Source organism: Ciconia boyciana, chromosome 8 (genome assembly GCF_034638445.1).
Source record: "Ciconia boyciana chromosome 8, ASM3463844v1, whole genome shotgun sequence".
NCBI lineage: Eukaryota > Metazoa > Chordata > Aves > Ciconiiformes > Ciconiidae > Ciconia > Ciconia boyciana.
The window spans coordinates 26,876,513-26,897,082 of record NC_132941.1 but is presented as its reverse complement, the minus strand read 5'-3'; the positions used below and the strand labels follow the sequence as shown (position 1 = coordinate 26,897,082).

At 40.7% G+C, this 20,570-nt stretch overlaps 1 protein-coding gene across 4 annotated transcripts in view; it reads left to right on the top strand.

Annotated features, from left to right (window-relative positions):
- The window catches only part of PCDH15 (protocadherin related 15), a 378,762-nt gene that overhangs the window by 236,368 nt on the left and 121,824 nt on the right, over positions 1–20,570 (top strand). For all 4 annotated transcript variants that reach the window (XM_072869959.1, XM_072869956.1, XM_072869957.1 and 1 more), the window contains exons 18-19: positions 16,324–16,629; positions 17,828–18,052. In XM_072869959.1, coding sequence (XP_072726060.1) covers positions 16,324–16,629; positions 17,828–18,052 — 531 coding nt within the window. The remainder of the gene's footprint in view (positions 1–16,323; positions 16,630–17,827; positions 18,053–20,570) is intronic.

Genomic DNA, 20,570 nt, shown 5'->3' with positions numbered 1-20,570 from the left:
ATTGCCTCAGAGGACCTGGTGACGAAGGATATGGAAAAGGTGCTCACTACTTTGATGCCTCAGGTTTTTTTACTGATAAGGTTTGGTACCAGGATTGTAAGCTGCCTGAGCCCAGTGTCACCCTGGGGGAGGAAAGCACTACCCACAGCAGAAGATGATAAAGTTGTGGACTTTAAGGAAATAAGATGTAAGCAATGACCTGGATGCTGAAGGATTGACCAAACAACCTCCAGAGTTCCCTCCCAACAGAATTTATTTTGTTTTAATCGGCTTACTATTTGAATGTATTTTATAGTGAAGTCCATTATTTTATTCATGCAAGATCCACCAAAATCAATTATTATATGGTTTCATTATTAGCTACTATTATTATTATTTCTTTTTTACAATGTTTTTTACAATTGCCAGTTGACACGATAGTCATGCTGGTAGGTCTGGGTATATAGTCTATGATGTCAATAAGTAGAAAGGTAAAGCTGTAATAAATTTATCAGTACCTATATTAAAATGTTAGAAATAGTCTAGATAACATGTGAACAGCTATTGAAATGTTTTTCCCATTCTTGACTTTCTATATGGGCTTTCTCTTTCTTTCCTCTCCTGAGACTGCAAAACTTCATGTCTCTTGTTTGCTCATCTATTCTAAATAAGTGATGAATCATATTCACACCCTCCTTTTGTCCCCTGTCCCCTAATACAGGTAAGGTTATAAGCAATTTCGGGTATAAAACAATTAGGTCAAACACTCCCATTAATAACTCCTGCCACAGACAAGAGATTTCTATGCTCTACTTGGTTTTGAGTGGGAAAGGTGGACTTAAAAAGGGATTCCCATAAGGGCTTAGGTAACGTTTGGGAATTTGTCTCCCAAGGAGATGCAGAACAAGGACAATTAAAGATTTTCTGTCGAAGAGCAGAGAGCTTGTTACCGGCAGGGAGGCAGTATTCACGCTCTGAATTGCTCTCACTCTCTGCCGCTCTGATGGCTCTTTGTCTGCAAGCTGGAGTTCCTGAAGGCACTGGCATAGGAGTGCTGCCTGTGTGGATTTGAGGAGCGTACTGAAGATTAAAAGAACAAAAGCTAGAAAGGATAAGGCTGGAAGTGTAGCGGATGTATTTCAAATCCCTTTTATTTTATGTAATGTTGTCTAAATTGGGGCAGTCAGAGGTGTATTAGATTCCCTGCTGTTCTTTCATGTCTGATCGTGGGGATCCCCCAGCAAGACAGGAGGAGAATTGCTGAATGAAGTTCTCTATAAAGGACCAACAAGAAACAAAAAGCTTCAAATGGGAAACTTGAAAAAAACTCAAGTTTTTATTCATCTGTTTTTTATATTTACCCAGATTCGTTCATACACACCCATCGTTTGTTTCTTGTAGGCATATTTTTGTGTCACTGATAAGCACTGTTTGAAATCTCCAACAGGAACATGTTGTTATCAAGGGGAGACAGGTACATGAAAGGAAATAAGAAGGAAAATATGGATAAAGAGTTACATGGCAGTGGACAAACCAACCCCTAATCAGATGTTCAAGTAATGTTGGACCTTAGATCTTCCCTAAAATGGAGATGGTATAAATAAGCTCCAATAATGAAAGGGGTTTGCAAACTGTGTGTGTAATACCTCTGTCTTCTGCTGCTTTTTTTAAATGAGGAAAGAAATGCTTGAAGTAAGTTGCTCTTTAGGATGGAGCTATTCTACCTATTGGAAAAGTGAGCTTTGGAGGACTTTCTTTGATTGTGCTGTACAATGGAAATCTTTTACTTTTCTATTTACATAATAAATGTAAATTCATACCTGTGGTATATATCCAATAGCACCTGTCCACTACAGAACAAAGCAAGGCAAAACTGTAAGACAAGTAAGTGAGACAAAGACAGCCTATATGGCACCAGTCTACTGATTCTAAACATTTTCTTTTAATGGTATAGAAGTGTTTTAGATGTGTTGTGTAAAGAAGCAAACTGTCACTTTTGAATGCTAATGAAATGTAATTATGATGCCAATTTCCTAACACAGCTTTCTGTCTGTGAATATCAATGAATTCTTACAAGCTTCTACCATAAGGTGGTAAACCCTGCAAGTCTCATGATTTTTAAAGCCCAGTTTAAATGGTTATGCAGGTTGGGTATGATGAGGTTGCAGAGAGAAGTCCAAAAGCAATCAAAAGGGACTTCAGGGCACTGGGGCGATTGGTTGAGGGATCAGGAGCGCAGGTAGTGTTTTTCTCAATCCCATCAGTGGCAGGGAAGAATACCAAAAGGAACAGGGAAACTCATCTGCTCAACATGTGGCTCAGAGGCTGGCGCCATGGGCGGAATTTGGGGTTTTTTGATCATGGGGATGTTTACATGGCACCGGGCCTGCTGGCGACAGATGGAGTTCAGCTGTCTCAAAGGGGGAAAAGGATTCTCACTCGTGAGTTGGCAGGGCTCATAGAGAGGGCTTTAAACTAGGTTTGAAGCGGGAAGGGGATGTAACCAGGCTCGCTAGAGAGGAGCCTAAGGGTGGCATGCCAATGTTGGGAGAGAAATCAATAGCCCAGCTCAAGTGCATCTACACCAATGCACGCAGCATGGGCAACAAACAGGAGGAGCTGGAAGCCATTGTGCAGCAGGATAGCTATGACTTAGTCGCCATCACAGAAACGTGGTGGGATGACTCTCATGACTAGAGTGCTGCAATGGTGGCTATAAGCTCTTCAGAAGGGATAGGCAAGGAAGGAGAGGCGGTGGGTGGCTCTGTCTGTTAGGGGAGCGTTTCGATTGTGTACAACTCAGCGATTATGACGATAAGGTCGAGTGCTTATGGGTAAGGATGAGGGGGAAGGCCAACAAGGCAGATAATCCTGCTGGGTGTCTGTTATAGACCACCCAACCAGGATGAAGAGATAGATGAAGCATTCTGTAAACAGCTGGCAGGAGTCCCACAATCGCTAGCCCTTGTTCTCATGGGGGTCTTCAACTTACCGGACGTCTGCTGGAAATACAGCACAGCGGAGAGGAAACAGTCTAGGAGGTTCCTGGAATGCGTGGCAGATAACTTGCTGACACAGCTGGTAAGTGAGCCTAGCAGGGGAGGTGCCTCGCTTGACCTGCTGTTTACAAACAGAGAAGGACTGGTGGGAGATGTGGTGGTTGGAGGCTGTCTTGGGCTTAGCGACCATGATATGATAGAGTTCTCGATTCATGGCGAAATAAGGAGGGGGGTGAGCAAAACCACTACCATGGACTTCTGGAGGGCAGGCTTTGGCCTGTTCAGGACACCGGTTGAGAGAGTCCCTTGGGAGACAGCCCTGAAGGGCAAGGGGGTCCAGGAAGGCTGGGCATTCTTCCAGAAGGAAGTCTTAAAGGCACAGGAGCAGGCTGTCCCCATGTGCCCTAAGACGAACCGGCGGGGAAGACGACCAGCCTGGCTGAACAGGGGGCTTTTGCTGAGACTCAGGAAAAAAAGGAGAGTTTATCACTTTTGGAAGAAGGGGCACGCAACTCAAGAAGAGTACAGGGATGTCATCAAGTCATGCAGAGATCAGAAAGGCCAAAGCCCAGCTAGAACTCCATCTGGCCACTGTTGTAAGAGATACTTAAAAATGTTTTTACAAATACATTAACAACAAAAAGAGAGACAAGGAGAATCTCCCTCCTTTATTGGATGCGGGGGGGAACATTGCCACCAAGGATGAGGAAAAGGCTGAGGTACTTAATGCCTTCTTTGCCTCAGTCTTTAATAGTCAGACCAGTTATCCCCAGGGAATTCAGCCCCCTGAGCTGGAAGACAGGGACAGAGAGCAAAATAAACCCCCCATAATCCAGGAGGAAGCAGTTAACGACCTGCTATGCCACCTGGACACTCACAAGTCTATGGGGCCAGATGGGATCCACCTGAGAGTACTGAGGGAGCTGGTGGAGGAGCTTGCCAAGCCACTCTCCATCATTTACCAGCAGACCTGGTTAACAGGGGAGGTCCCAGGTGACTGGAGGCTTGCCAGTGTGACACCCATCTACAAGAAGGGCTGGAAGGAGGACCCGGGGAACTACAGGCCTGTCAGCCTGACCTCGGTACCAGGGAAAATTATGGAGCGGTTCATCTTGAGTGTGCTCAACAGGCATGTGCAGGCCAACCAGGGGATCAAGCCCAGCCAGCATGGGTTCAGGAAAGGCAGATCCTGCTTGACCAACCTGATCTCCTTTTATGACCAGGTGACCCGCCTAGGGGATGAGGAAAAAGCTGCAGATGTTACCTACCTGGACTTTAGTAAAGCCTTTGACACTGTTTCCCACAGCATTCTCCTAGAGAAGCTGGTGGCTCATGGCTTAGGCAGGTGTACTCTTCGCTGAGTAAAAAATTGGCTGGATGGCCGAGCCCAGAGAGTTGTGGTGAACGGAGTTAAAACCAGTTGGCAGCCGGTCACAAGCGGTGTTCCCCAGGGCTCAGTTTTGGGGCCAGTCTTGTTTAATATCTTAATCCATGATCTGGATGAGGGGATTGAGTGCGCCCTCAGTAAGTTTGCAGATGACAACAAATTGGGTGGGAGTGTCGATCTGCTTGAGGGTAGGAAGGCTCTGCAGAGGGACCTGGACAGGCTGGATCGATGGGCCGAGGTCAATTGTATGAGGTTTAACAAGACCAAGTGTCTGGTCCTGCACTTTGGTCACAACCACCCCATGCAACGCCACAGGCTTGGGGAAGAGTGGCCGGAAAGCTGCCCAGCAGAAAAGGACCTGGGAGTGTTGGTTGACAGCCGGCTGAATATGAGCCAGCAGTGTGCCCAGGTGGCCAAGAAAGCCAACAGTATCCTGGCTTGTATCAGGAATAGTGTGGCCAGCAGGACTAGGGAAGTGATCATGCCCCTGTACTCGGCACTGGTGAGGCTGCACCTCGAATACTGTGTTCAGTTTTGGGCCCCTCACTACAAGAAGGACATCTTGTTGCTGGAGCATGTTTAGAGAAGGGCAACGAAGCTGGTGAAGGGTCTGGCGATCAAGTCTTATGAGGAGTGGCTGAAGGAACTGGGGTTGTTTAGTCTGGAGGAGTGGAGGCTGAGGGGAGACCTTAATCGCTCTCTACCTGAAAGGAGGTTGTAGTGAGGTGGGTGTCAGTCTCTTCTTCCAAGTTACAAGCAATAGGACGAGAGGAAATGGCCTCAAGTTGCGTCAGGAGAGGTTTAGATTGGATATTAGGAAAAACTTCTTTACTGAAAGGGTTATCAAGCATTGGAACAGGCTGCCCAGAGAGGTGGTGGAGTCACCATCCCTGGAGGAGTAAAAAAAATGTGTAGATGTGGCATTTCGGGACATGGTTTAGTAGGCATGGAAGTGTTGAGTGGACAGTTAGACTAGATGATCTTAGAGGTCTTTTCCAACCTTAATGTTTCTTTGATTCTGTGAAATTCCACAGATGTTGGTAAGGCTTTTTTGTGTGGGACAAAATGACCTCTGGAGATCCCTTACAATTATATGATTCTGTGTTTCTGTACACAGGAAAACTGCTTCAAATGCTGATGAGGTATTACATTAAAAGATTTTGTTGTAAAAAGTTTAGAAAGGAATCTGGCTTTACCTAAATCACCATTGTCAAGTTTTCTGTGGGAAGGCTCATAGAACAGCATATGATTTCCCACAACCTGCATTGTAGATTACACCTTATCTGTATTAAAAATACCAGCTTCTGATATGAAATTCTCAGGTTTCCTGTACCTTTAGACAACTTGTAGGAAAATTAGAGGTGGAGAAAAAAGGACAAGACCGGGAAAAAAGGGAGATTTATTGGCAGGAGAGGATAGTCTATGAGGGAAAGGAATTAAGCCTTTGGGAAAAAGTAAAATCGCAGCCTCTGAAGTAAATCTCAAATACCCAGAGTGAGTCCATGACTGCCGCTCGCTACATAATGCATTACCTAACAACGTATTTCAAATTCATCTAATAAATGTAAACGCAATATGAACAGCTAGGATTTTAAAATCAGAATGCATAAAAAAATTAATCAGAATCTAAAATTGGAGAATCGTAACATGGCAGATGAACCACAACTAGAGGAAATTCAGACTTTTGTATTTGATTGCAATGTGTGCATCTGTATCACTATCTGTTACCATTTAGTGGCACGACTATGCAGTGTCTATGTGTGTAGGAATGAGGTGTGACTTTCCAGTGCAAAATAGCTCATAAACTGTTATTCTTGAGTTTCTGTTTGTGCTCATTACTGTAACTTCCATGTAGTTTCTTATAAGTGATTGGATCATCACAAGGTCATTTTGATAGGACCTTTGTGGATTCATTTCCTTGCATGCTTATTAAGAAAGTTGTCTACATGGTAGGTTAGAGAGGCCTTTAGTAAGGCTTTCAGTACTGTCTCCCTTAAGATCCTCATAGAGATGCTGGTGACATAAAGACTTTCATAGTTTCATGTCAGACAAGACGTGCAGAGGGGAGAGTATTTCCAATAGGGCATGGATGTGCTCAAGTCCTGTTGCAAGTGCTTTTACTCTTGCTTCTTGCCCAGCCCATATCAGTTTTGTCAGTCCCTAATACCTGATCAAGGTGGAAGAATTGCAGCTTCTCTGAATCACTGCATCCACAGAGTCTGCCTTTAATCTTTTGCATGCGCATGATAGGGCATGCTCATGTCAGCTTGGCTGAACACTGCTTAAAGTTGTGTACAGAAAAGGTGTTGGGATTTGCTTTTGGTTTAAGCTAAATGGTATGCTCCTTGCTTTCATCAAAATGATAAGTCTTGGGGAATATCTTCTTTCTGACCTGGAAGGGGATATGTAAGAAGGATGAGAAATACAGAAAATGGTAACTTCTATGAATAGTGATCACTATATATTTTAACTTAATTTTATCTTTCTTCCCCCTTATAGTTTCTCAGATTTTATAATTAGCTGTCATAATAATTATTAAATGCTGCATCTATACTTAGACAGTGAGAAGAAATGAAATGACAGCCATTGCTGAAGTCAATATGGTTGTCCCATGTGCTTCTAGGTGGATTTTCACCTGTTTGTTAACAAGCAAATTCCTTCAGCCTCTTAAAACAGGATAGATGTCACGGTTTCAAGTCCAAATCTGTGGCATGAGAAGAAATAGTAGTTGTGGTCGTAGATTTGTGCAGTTTTTTTTCATCTTAGACCAGCAGTGCTAGGCAGGATTAGCTTATGTATAATTAGCTAATGTATAATTCCTGGAGGGTATTTCACAGCATGTGGCTGCAGCCACGCTCCCTCTGCTTTACAGCAGTTCCTTGAACTTAGGTGAGCTTAAGACTCAGATCAAATAGGTTTAAAAAGCTCCTTGCCACCCATAACATGGTAAATGGGGTGACTTTTTAAACTAAATGGATTTCAAGAGCTGAGAGCTGTGGTCTTGTCTTTCCTGTTTCCAATATTATGTTCATGCATTAATTTACATTTTTGTCTTCAGAATAATAACATTTCTGCTTTAATGCAGTGGAAATTTTGATACTTTTTTCAGAGGAGCATTTCAATCACTTTCATGTTCACAGCAGTTGATCATTGAGAGTCCAGGGATTTTTGTATTAAAGGAATTCTTGGTTTTGCCAGTCTGACACCTTGCATCCCAGTGTGGTTTTTAAGCCCTTTCATCTGTTTGAGCCTGATGCCATACTAAATCTTCTGAATCAGTGTTTTCATGTCTCTAATACACGTTTATTTAGTATTTTGATGGCTGATTCTGTTTGTTTAGATTTGGCTGTTGAGATTTCTGTCACTAGCCTAAGAAACTATGGTTTTCCTGAGCTTATAAATTAGAGTGGTTTATATTGGGCCTGCTACCTTTTGACTGCAGTCTCTCATTATAGGTGTTCTGTGACTTGAACAATTGTCTAGATTAGTGATTCCTTTTTTGAAGACTGCCTGGTAGAAGGAGAAGTTGGGGAGTTTTCTTGTGATACATGTCAGGTGTCTAACTTTTTTCTAATATTCAAACGTTGTGGCCTCGATATCTGTAAGTGATTTAAGAAAACTAATTTCCTTTAAGTATTCTTCTGTGAACAAGAGAAGACAACAGAACACAACGAAGAGTGTTTTAAGAGTCTGGCCAGTGAGATAAGTAGTTTCAAATCCAAATGTTGGCTGTTATGTTCCAGCTTGGATTCTAATTCTAATGTTGTCTAATTAGGTGGGCTTATGAGGAGAGCCAGCAGTCTAGAGAAATTACAAAAATAACTTTAACATGGATTAACATATTACAGAAATGTTTGGGAGCCCAGCTAAATGTGGAGATTTTAAACAATATAAATATATTTCAACTTTGATTTAGAAAGCTTTGGTTTTTATTTTTGCTAGTATATATATTCATTGGATTAATCTCTGAATTGCGTGATCATATCATTGCCAAAGAACATACTCATCATAAAAGCAAAATTTCTAATCATCTTTCAAGTAAAAACAGACAGTGCAAGTCTCTAAATATAAGATTTGGTTGTGTGCCAGAGTAAAGAAAGCTTGTCTATTTTTAAGTGCTACAATGTGATTAACTTTTGTAGGAGGTTCACCAGTCCATTAAATCATGGTGTTGTAGCCATGAGCTTTCCGATTTTCATTTATTTTAATTTATATTTGCTTGTAGTATTTAACTGTTCTTACTGTGTAGTTTTATTTAGAGTCACTTTTAATTGGTTTCTGATCTAACCCCCCCAGATGCACTGGAATTAGCATTGACTATGAAATTATCAAAGGTTTTCCCATCTTATATAATGGCTAAAATGTCAGTATTTGAAAATTTTACCATGTGCTACCTTTACGCTAACAAATTTCTCTAAGTGTAGTTATGAGAAAAATTATAAGGTGGTATGACTGGGTAGTTCAATAAGATACTTTTTCTTTCCAAAAGTTCCTGGAGGATATACACAAAACCTGTAGTGTTTTTCAAAAGCCTGTGTGTAGGGCATTAGTTTGTTCTCTTAAAGAAGTAGGAGTTGCCTTGAAATTTCAAGATAGCGAAAATTTGAGGGTGTTGCCTCTGAGTTTCATTTTTGCCTCTCCATTTTTTTTTGGCCGGCTACACCCAATTGGACTGCCCCAGCCAGTGACAGATCACTGAATTTGCCCCTTGGTATTACAATGTCCAATTTTATTGTATATGCTTTCTATCATCTTTCTTCATCAAGTCATTTTTTTGCAGGCCAATAATTCAGAACATTTAAGATTTATCACACATTGTAACTAAGCCTCTGTCTCTTTTTGCAGTGTAACATTAAGTTTCGTGGCATGTCAGAAATTATATAGCAGAATCAAGTAAGTTAGAAAGCCTTCTGTATACTTTCGGTTGAGCATGAACACAGAATGAAAGCATAATATCATTTCTTATGTGAAACTTGTACAAAACCTGCAGTCCTCTAATCCTGCAAGGCTGTAAAAGAATTTTTTTTTTCTTTATATGAATAATGTAATTTAATGTCAGCTTTGTAGGAAGTTCTCTAGAAATGAACTCTTGTAGTTTTTGGGCTGCATTGCCTAAGGGAGTATTGCAACTATCTGTAATGGGCATACAGCGATGCCATGTATGTTTAGGAGCATGATTTATTACTCTAACTGCATGAAACAAGAGAAAAGTGTGTGCGAAACTGCTGACAACACTGGGAAGACAAAATTATTTCCTTGTTTCCTTACTTCTTTTGACATTATTTTGAGTCCAGCTGACAGGAATCTTTCAAAACTGTTGGTACCTTCTACTGTTTTCCTTTGCTTAGAGCACGTAATGAATGAAATAGAGAAATGAAAGACTGTGTAAAAGCAGGCAAAAAGAAATGAAAGAGAGGAAAAGCCTTTCTGAAATATAGGGAAGAAGAAAAATTCCAAGCTTTTATGGATGACTATTTTCCCTCCTTTAAAATATTTTTAAATAAATATCAAGAGGTCAGAAAAGTTTCAAATATCTGTGGCCTCCTACTGCATCTGGGAGATGTTAATTTTGTCCTACAAGCACAAACAGTAACCTCCCTGAAAAACAAGTACAAAATCCAATTTAGCACTCCCACCCACACTTGATTTGCTATTTGACACAATTGAGGGGCAATAAAAAATTAAACTCATAATAATAAACCCATTAAACCCATAATAATAAAAAAATCATGTTATCATCCATGAAAACAACCCAACTCCCACCAACAGCATCTTTTGTATCCTCCAGCACAATTTCCATCCCTCCTTTGAGCTGCAGTGTTTGCTGGAATACTGGAGAGGCTGTCAGAGATCAAGAGCTTTTGTTGGGGTGGGTATGGATCATGGGGAATTTCTGTCCCTGAAGAAGACCTGAAGGAAAATTTAATCTGGAGGAAGTTGGGTTGGTGGTGAAGTGGTCCCTAAGAAGTGTTTCATCTTGCAGGTTTAATGAGGAGATACCTGTCATGTTTGCCTCTGCTTTATAGGCAAGTATGAATAACAACCCACTGCCTTATTTTGCTGTTTTCCAGCTCCAGCAGTCCGAGCATAAACCCTCAATTAACCTGCTTAAATCCTGTTGTCACCCATTGTGAGCAAGAGTTGTGGTTGCTAGTAGGAGGTTTCTTTTGAAAAGAATGATAATTATATAATTAATATTGTTGACATTTAAGCACTTGTCATTATATTTCAGAGTTAATGATCCTTCAAGAGATATTTTGGTAATTCAGATCTCCCAGAATTGTATTTTCAAGCTGTTTGAGGCAAAGGAAGATAATTTGTTATTCTGGAACACTGTTGGTTTGTATTAATGAAGGTTTCTTAGTAATGTTGAAGCATAGTTGGTAATGCAAATTTAAACTTACCACAACAGATAAAGGCTATATCAACTTGTAGATTATGGTATCTCCAGTAAATGTGGGACATATTTTCTGGGAAATAAAGTAATAATTCATTTATATTCCTAGGTTTCCAGGTTTGTCTTATCATACAGCACTTTATAAGGTAGCCACGTGAGAGGTGGAAATGAGAGTAGTCATGTAGATCTGAGGAGTTACTAGAATAACAGCAGTAGTTACTAGAGGCTTTTCAGAGGAACATGCTTTTCCTAATTCTGGATAAACATAATGAGATGGGAGAGGTAGAAACATGCATCTCATCTTTCTGCGTCTCTTGCAGCATTGGCGAGAGGAGCCAGTCATCAGGGGATTGTTTTGTTTCTTTTCTTAAGTCTTAATTTATACTCCTGCAGATGCTCTCGGTTTAAAGAAAATAAATTACCTTAGACCTATGTAAAGCAGGCTCCTCTATCCTGACAAAATCCCCTTTGGTTAGGCCACGTTGACTTAAGTGAATTTATGAGGCCTTCAGTTGTGTAACACTGGTGTAGTAAATTTGCCTAACAGGCTGCTTGAACCAGTTTGAATAAGAACAGAGGAAAACCTCTGAGCATGCAGAGGGATTGTTCCGAATTTTTCTTTTACCCAGAATAGCAAAATCAGCTTAGTTTCCTATCCAGATTTACCAAGTGTATTGCATGTGACTGCAAGTGAACAAACACCAGAATGCACTGGCAGATTTTGGGGTAATATGATGAGTGGAAACTCAGGTGTTGCAGTAGTGCTCATGTGAAGGCTGAGAGTGCCTCAGGCTCCTTTGCTCTCTTGCTTGTTACCCAGCTCTGCCTCTACGCTCACTTGAACTGATACTTTCCTTCTTTTTGAGACTGTAGGGATGAGGGGAAGGAGGACTTGGGTTAGGCCTGGATGTGATCAAAAAGTCTTCTAGCAGGAAAACAAGGCAGAAATGAGTGTGTTCTTTCTTCACTTGTCTGGTCTTGACATCCCACTGTGGCGGGGAAAGAGTGAGTGTTCATCTTTGGAAATGTGGATTATCACTTCTGCTGCCTCAACTTTGACAGCTGTGGCTTATCGTAGGGGGGGGAAATGTGTTCTGCACGTATCTTACGCAAGATCAGATGTGTAGGGATTTGAAGCTAGGGTGAGACAGAGACTGCACTATGGGGAATAGAAAGAAATCTGGCCAATTTTGTGCTCAGTGTTTGCCTTGATCTTTTTTACTCCTAATGGACCTTACCTAATAGAAGAAATTATTAAGAATGTTGGTGTAGCCCAGAGAAAAATAATATCTGTGATTTGTATCTCATTGCTATAGCTGAAAACAGACAAGGGAACTGGCTGCTATGTGAGATTCAACAAGGCTAAGTGCCAGGTCCTGCACTTGGGTCACAACAAACCCATGCAATGCCACAGGCCTGGGGAAGAGTGGCTGGAAAGCTGCCTGGCGGAAAAGGACCTGAGGGTGTTGGTTGACAGCCAGCAGTGTGCCCAGGTGGCCAAGAAGGCTAATAGCATCCTAGCTTGTATCAGAATAGTGTCGCCAGCAGGAGTAGGGAAGTGATCATCCCCCTGTACTCAGCACTGGTGAGGCCGCACCTCGAATACTGTGTTCAGTTTTGGGCCCCTCGGTACAAGAAGGACATTTTGTTGCTAGAGTGTGTCCAGAGAAGGGAAACGAAGCTGGTGAAGGGTCTGGAGAACAAGCCTTATGAGGAGCGGCTGAAGGAACTGGGGTTGTATAGCCTGGAGAAAAGGAGGCTCAGGGGAGACCTTATTGCTCTCTACAACTACCTGAAAGGAGGTTGTAGAGAGTTGTGTGTTGGTCTCTTCTTCCAAGTAACTAGTGATAGGAGGAGAGGAAATGGCCTCAAGTTGCGCCAGGGGAGGTTTAGACTGGATATTAGGAAAAACTTCTTTACTGAAAGGGTGGTCAAGCATTGGAACAGGCTGCCCAGAGAGGTGGTTGAGTCACCATCCCTGGAGGTATTTAAAAGACATGTAGACGTGGTACTTAGGGACATGGTTTAGTGGTGGACTTGGCAGTGCTAGGTTAATGGTTGCACTTGAACTTAAAGGTGTTTTCCAACCTAAATGATTCTATGATTCTCTCCACCTCTGGTAACTGTATACCCAGGTAATTCATCTCAGCGTTGGTAATGAGCAAATCATATTAAATTTATTGGGATGTTGCTGGCTTCTGTTTTAAGGTTAGTGATAAGTTCAAGCAGGGCTGATTTTTGAAGCAGGACTTTCTGAAAGCCCAGCTCCTCGTTGTGCAGACCTCCTCTTTCTTTACCTTCCGGTTGAAGCTTGTAATACATGCATGCCAGCTTGTACCTGTCAGTGACAGAGTGGGGGGATGAATTGAAGTAATCTATTTTGATACAAAGCAATAGCTGCAAACAGGAACAGATAGTAACCATGCCACCAGCAAGTCCTTCAAAGACTTCTCCATGGAGCTGCTGCCCACAGGCTCCAAGAGGCTCTGTGAAATTATTTCCATGTGGAAAGAGTTAATTTTGTATACCCCTGAGATAGGATTTTTTCAGAAATCAGATTGAACTCTTTTTCTGTCATATCCATAAAGAGTACATTATCTCTTTTCAAGTTTATAGTGATAAAATGTTAATTAATAGAGATCTTAAACTGTAAACCTGATCTAATTTGGTAAAATTAATAGCATTTTCTTAAAGCTTTTTTCACAATAAAATGCATTTTCATTCTTTAAAAACCTGCACTTCAGTTTTGGACATATATACATGTGCATGGGTTGCCCAGGGCTGGCATTGGGACTGAGGGGTCTCTGTGGGGAGAAGTCAGGCACAGCTCGTTCCAACCTGTTCCAGCTGGTTCCAATGGCCCCCACAGGGCACAGCTGAGCCCATCAGTGGTTCTGGTGGTGCCTCTGGGAAACAGAATTAAGAAAGGGCGAAACTCCTCCTGGCAGTGAGGAACAGCCCTGCAAGCACTGAGGAGGAAAGAGGAGCTTCAGGTGCTGGAGCAGATTCCCCTACAGGCTGTGGGGAGACCACAGTAGGACAGGGAGGGGCTGTTATGGGATATAAAAGCCCCTCTGCTGTGTGATAGGGGAGTCTGGGCAGGAGAAGGCAGCCCCTGGCATGGGCTTGGCAGCCACCAGCTATGACATTCTGGCCTTTCCACATCTCTAAGGGTTGCAAAGCCAGCTGTAGGTAGGTTGGACAGTGCTCGTACTTGTAACTTCTCAGCTTTGCTCTTCTCCTCAGTGGCTGTGCTTCTGCATGGTGTTCATCAAAGATGGGTAACACGAAGTGTTGCTCAAGCAATGGGGTTTGTAAATAGGCAGTAGTTGTCTCTGGTGTAATGCCACAGATAGAGAAGGATGCTTGGAGAAAAGATGATTTTTTTGTCTAATAGATAATTTGAGAATCCATATGGTAGAAATTTTAGTGGACAAAGTGCAGCAAACTTCTGTTTGAGGGCTCAGTCAGAGCATCCTTCTGAAATCTGAATTTGCCCTGTGCTGTGGAAGCACAGGACTAAGATATGTAAAAATGCACAGAGCTAATGCTTGTCTTCACATGTCTTTGGTTGACTTCTCACCAGTGTTATGGTGGTATTATAACAATTAGTTTAATTGGATTTAACAATGATGATTTGCCTGCTACTCTGCATGGAAACAAATCAGTCCTGCAGAATGTGGAAAAGATGTTTATGACCAAGGTTGTACACAAATGAGCTTACAACATACATAGTCATGTTTTTAGGAACCAAATTGCAAAGCCTGCCATATATTTGAAAATAATTTTAATTTACTTTCCTAAAAAAATAAGTTTGTCTATTCAAAAACATACTTCCAAATTAATCTTAAATAAAAATGTTACCTGGTTTATTCTCATAGTTCCCAATGGTAGTAGTATTTCAGATTACTGTTAGAGATTTTGGTGGGTTTTTTTGTTTGGTTTTTAACTCCAGATGTTTAGTATCAATTTAATTGCTATAATATGGCTTTGGCTTAAATTAGAGGCTAAGTATGAGGACTGACCTCATGCATGTGTTGGACATTAAGTCTTATGAAAGTGAATCTTGCTGTTAGTGTCTTTTCCAGAAGCTCTGCAACTTACTCTGCATTCCTATACTTTGCTTTTCTTTCTGTTGGGCTAAGTGTCTGTTACTGTATACTTTAAACTTTTCTCCTTGAGAAGCTTTCTGATGGTTTTCCAGTATGTCATCTAGGAGGTCTTTCTGCCCCAAATCAGTTATTTCTGCAGAGGAAATAGAATTGATTGTAAACTAAGCAAATCAACCATACATTGAAAGATGTCGATTAAAAGGATGTGTTATCCATAGACTGGTCATTATGAAGTTGTAGCCATTACTGCTTGGCGCATTGATGTAGTGCAGAGGGAAGGCACAGTCAAATTTTTCTTACTAACAATTTTAATTAACTCTTAATTGATTTCTGGGAAGATAAATGGTTTCATTACAAAGTCTTACAATTAATACTTTCACCAGAATTAAACATTCATGGAAACTTTCTGACAATTGTTCTGATATCAAAACATGAAAGTCTCTTATTAATTTTCCCAGATGTCTGTAGCCTTATTTATAAAGTCAAATAAATGAAAATACCTTGCTCACAGAATGCTCTTTGTTTAATTTACATAACCTTATTCATCATGCCATAATTTAATTAAGAGGAGGCAAAATAGCAGGTGAGTATTCAGACTATGTTGAGGGCCTGGTAGCTCTAGGAAAAACATATGAATTTTGTCCCTCTCTATAAGGGCAGTTATGTAATAGCAAGAATTATTTGGCTGATACTGAAATTTGAGACTTAGTTCAGTGTGTGAGAACAAAGATACCAACTGAACAAAACCTAAACAGTTTTCTATTGCAATCATCTTCCTCTTCTGAGTGTAGAAGAATAAGGATGAAATGTGATAACATTTGGTTTTGAAGAACATGATAAACTATAGAAAGTTAAGCTCTTCAGAGACTGATGATTAAAATATCACGAAATGTGACAAACATGTTTGTCATGTTTGTCAAAAAGAAATGAAAATTTCTAACTAATGTGTGCATTCTAGCTATCTGCTGACTGCATCCATCTTTCATCTAAGCCTGTACTCCATAATTATTTGAGCAGCAATGAAACACCTAAATCAAACAGTATAAAACAAAAATTCCCCTCAGACACCACCTAACCCTGAAGATACTTCAGCATTAGAAGTATCTAAGGGCTTGACTTTAAAAGCATCTAGTTTGTCTTCTGCTTATGTACACAGTTGTCCAAGGCTGAACAACTAAATGTGTATTTTCTCCTGAAGTCCAGTTGGGATCCAGTAAACCTACCTTCTGTCACTGCAAATGAAGAGATTTGTTTCTGTGGGATATTTTATCTTCAGCACAATATCAGAGAGAGGCAAGCTGCCATAAACAAGAAATGCTGAGTAGCCACACAAGCATTAGTACCCTGTTGGATATTACCCTAGCTTACCTTGTTACTCCCATGTAGGTATGTCCCTTGTAGGTATTTAAAATGTGCATTAAAACATGGTTCTTTTTTCTGTTTCTTTAGGCTACGGACCCAGATGCTGGTGTTAATGGCCAAGTTCATTACAGTTTGGCAAACTTCAACAATCTTTTCCGAATCACATCAAATGGTAGCATTTATACAGCAGTTAAACTGAACAGAGAAGTAAGAGACTATTATGAACTTATTGTTGAAGCAACAGACGGAGCTGTGGACCCTCGCCGTTCAATGCTAACTTTAGTGATCAAGGTGCTGGATATTGATGACAACAGCCCTGTTTTTACTAATGCTTCCTACACTGTCTGCGTGCCAGAAAATCTCCCCCCAGGCACTGTCTTCCTGCAAATAGAGGTAAGAAAGCATTTTATAAAGTGAAGAAGATGTTTTGTAAATGTTCTGCAATACTAAGCATGTTCTTACTTGTCAGTGAGACTGCAGTAAAAGACAGCAAACTTGAGTGGGGGAAGCTATGACACTTAACAGACTGAAAAATGCATGACTTTAGACAGGTACATAAAAATACTTCGAAGCTGAGGTTCATTTGGAAATAAGAGCAATTATTAAAAACCAAACAAACAACAAAACCTACACTACTATTGTCATTTTTTGGAATATTGTTTTATACATTTAAAGTGCTTTTGATTTGTTTTTGAAAGCTCATCATACTGCTTCTACCTGTTTGCATTAGTAGCAAAAGAGAGCTTTATCTCAACTGATTTAGACATTTAAGTCAAACCTGGCTGTCTAACCTCACATTATGATTAATGGAGACAAATAGTTGCTTCCAGAAGCAATTCATCCAATACCAAGATCATCATCTAGGATAGCTGGAGTACTGGATAAGTGAAGTGGAGCTGGATAAGTGAAGTGAACACCTGGAGGTGTTGTCTTCTCTTCACTGACTATAAAAGATACTCAGACAAGTGAGAGTTAATTGTTCAAGGATGAGCTAGATCTCTAAAGACGCCTGAGATGCACTTCCCGCAAGCAGTCTATGTATTCTCCCGATGTTTTGGTCAGCATCCTTTAATGAGAAGAATCTGTCCTGAGACAATTTCAACAAGAATGGTTTTCTCTGAACCTGACTGCAGATAAATCTAATGTCAAATTACAGATGGAGCAACCACATAATACTCCTTATCCTGATGAAAATTAATATTCTTTGTCTAAATACTGGTATGAAATAAAAACATCCGTGCTGTCATATGGGGTGAGATCAAATGTCTGCTTAGCCCAGCATCCTCTCCCTGGCAGTGGCCAATAGCAGGGAAGAGAACGAGAACAGACTGAGTTTCCAGTGACTGTTGCCCAGAATACTGTGCTCATTTGCCATGGCAGGTATCTGGATTTTATAACCTTAAGTGGATTTGTCTACCTCGTGTTTGCACAATAGTATTACGTACATCTAATACTATTAGAATAATGTAACGGAACTTAAGTTGTTTGCAGTAGTTTCCTTTTTTATGTTCTTTAAATCTAGTAGGGTTTTTTTGTGAAAATGGATTTTGTTTGGTTAAAATGGGGGGGTTTTCTGTATGGCATGCTCTAGGCGAAGGATGTTGATCTTGGTTCCGATGTTAACTATCGAATACGGACGCAGGAAGCACTACAGTATTTTGCACTGAACAAGTATACAGGCGAGTTATCGCTTTTGAAGTCCTTGGATTATGAATCATTCTCTGACACAGACGCAACCTTCACCTTTCTTGTGGAAGCCTTCGATAGCAAGGGCACTATGCCTCCTGGTCTCGCTACTGTCACAGTGAGAGTAAAGGTAAGAGAAATAGCTTGTCAGTTGATAGCATCCTCTGCTATTTGTTACAAAATACTTCATCAACCCTTACAGGTGTCCTGATGAAACACCAGAGCACGCTAGCAGTATGTCTGCTTTCCTGCTTTTTCACTTGTATGAAACTACTGCCTTTTTCTGACAGCAACTTGTTCAGTTAAATATACACTTTATAACAGCTATAATTACTTTGCTATATACAATTACATAGTTAAATCTTGGATCACAGATTCATGAAGTACAAGAATACCTGACACGCATATAAACGTTTAGTCCTTTAGAATCCCTGAAAGGTTGAAATAAGTACCTAATGGAATTGTTTGCAAAAATGACACCATCACGTTTCAGTTGAAGCTCTCATAAATTGTAATTTTATGAACCATTTGGGTGTATTGAGTGCTGATGTGGCACACCACATGCTATATTTCAGATTCTGCTGCTTGAAAATACAGAGCTGCAAAGGAACAGGCTTATTTAGTGGTCTTGCACAATTAATTGTTTTTATGCAGTGAGTTACAGCATCACCTCTGGGTTTCAGTTATCTCGCCAGTAATATGGGGATAATGGTATTCTGTTTGGTAACGATCCACAAATGAAAAGCGTTTGTAGCTGAAACATTAGTACTTACCCATCTTAATTTGGTTGAGGTAGTCATGTCCAAGAGGAGAGGATATTTTAGATGCTGTAAATCATGCCTCCTTGCATTTACAAAGGTGCAGTTCTGGAGCCAGTCAGATGAGTCCTTTTGTGCAGTTGCTTCATTTTTGTTGACTTTGTCAGTGAAGAACTGTGGGAGAGAAGAGAGTTTAATTACTCGTAATTTAGCTAAGAAGCAAAAATTGTAGCAGGAAGAAAAGCATAGCTCACATGTGAACTTCATATCTGGCAACTTCAGTTTAAATGTAAGTCTGCAGAAAGTAGTTAGCATATATGAATCAGTCTCAGGTTCTAGCTTACTGTGTATCTGCAGATGCTATCAATTGCCATGTGATTTTGAGTAATTCTGTTTGTCAGTCTCTACTGAGCTCAGAATTATTTTAGGGACAGTAAATGTCTCCGATTATTAGCTTTGATGACAGTGTAAGGAGGCTTCTACAATAATACCTCTCCATCTCTGCAAAGTTTCCCAGACTGAGATGCAGGTCACCTGTTTCCTAATAGTCTGTGCTCTTCCTTGGCAGTTTCCAAGTCAATCAAAGAAAACATAACTTTTGACATCATTCCTTGAGCCTTTTCTATTAATACTTTTAAGGAGGAAGTTGCTCAAACCTGTTTTTTTCCTTAAAGAAACTTTCTTCCAGCACAGTGAATTTTTGAAAGAATTAAGTGTTTGGGTTTGTTTGGTGTTTTTGATGGGTTTTTTAAAGGTACTGAAATTCAAATAGGACTGAATTCAGAGAAAAGCTGTAGTCTGCATCATAGGGCTGACCCAGCTTGTATGATTGTGTGTTTGTATTGTATTCATTGACGGTATAGGGAAGCAATACAGTTCAACTTGGTGGCTTTAGTGTAACAGCAGCTTGTGCACTGTCAAAGGAGGTGGTATGGAAATAGGGAACTTAAGAAGGGGATTAGTAGGATCAAACAAATAGGTTTCTTGTTTTCCTGGAAACTGCCCACACATGAACAACAAAAAGGGAGCATGATGATACTTGATTGGAAAGGCAGTATGTGAGAGGCTGGAGTGGCTATATTCCTATGGAATATAGGCTGGAGCCAGGAGTAACAATTTCAGCAGTAACAGGTGTTAGGCTGGGGACAGAACAGGGCCTGAAAGTGAGGACAAGCAGCTTATATTTTAAATGAGAAAGAAGATAAATCAAAGAAATTATTAAGTGTCATACTCAGTGACAGGCTGACTTGCAACAGATCAGTGGACATAATTAAATGTTAAATATATTGCTGAGATTAAGATGATGCTTAGGTTCCAACCTTGAGTGACAGGTAGAACAGTAGTATTTTGAGTGGCAGTAGTATTTTGAGAGAATTGGGGAGGGCTTGTGGAAAAAACATTTTTAAGATCTCATTTTGTTGCGCAGGTGTTATGAATGGGTTATATATCAGATGGTAGAAATGTAGAACCTTGGTCACAAGAGATGTATAAAATAGAAAGAATGGTTTAATTTGAGCTTATAGATGAACTTTCCAGATAGAAAATTTACAGGGTGGGGGAAAAGGTGGAGATAGAAATCAGAGCCATGTGCTACCCCTGTGTGAGATGAGAAGGATCCACAAGAAGACACCTTGAATGGTTGATTCAAGAGACAGAGCAGCAGGAGAGGGATGCAGAGTCTTGGAAGCCAAGCGAGAACATGGAGAAGAGCAGGCCTCAGGTGTGAAGACAAATACAGAAGTAACAAAGTGCGTTGCAGTGCAGCCTGAGTTTGTTCTTAACGGAAGAGACTCATATTCCCCCTTGTTCTGAAAGAGGAGAGCTGAGGTGCCTTGGCTGGGGGTGAAAAGTCCTGATCAGTGCAGAGAGGGCAAGGCACTAAAGTTCCCT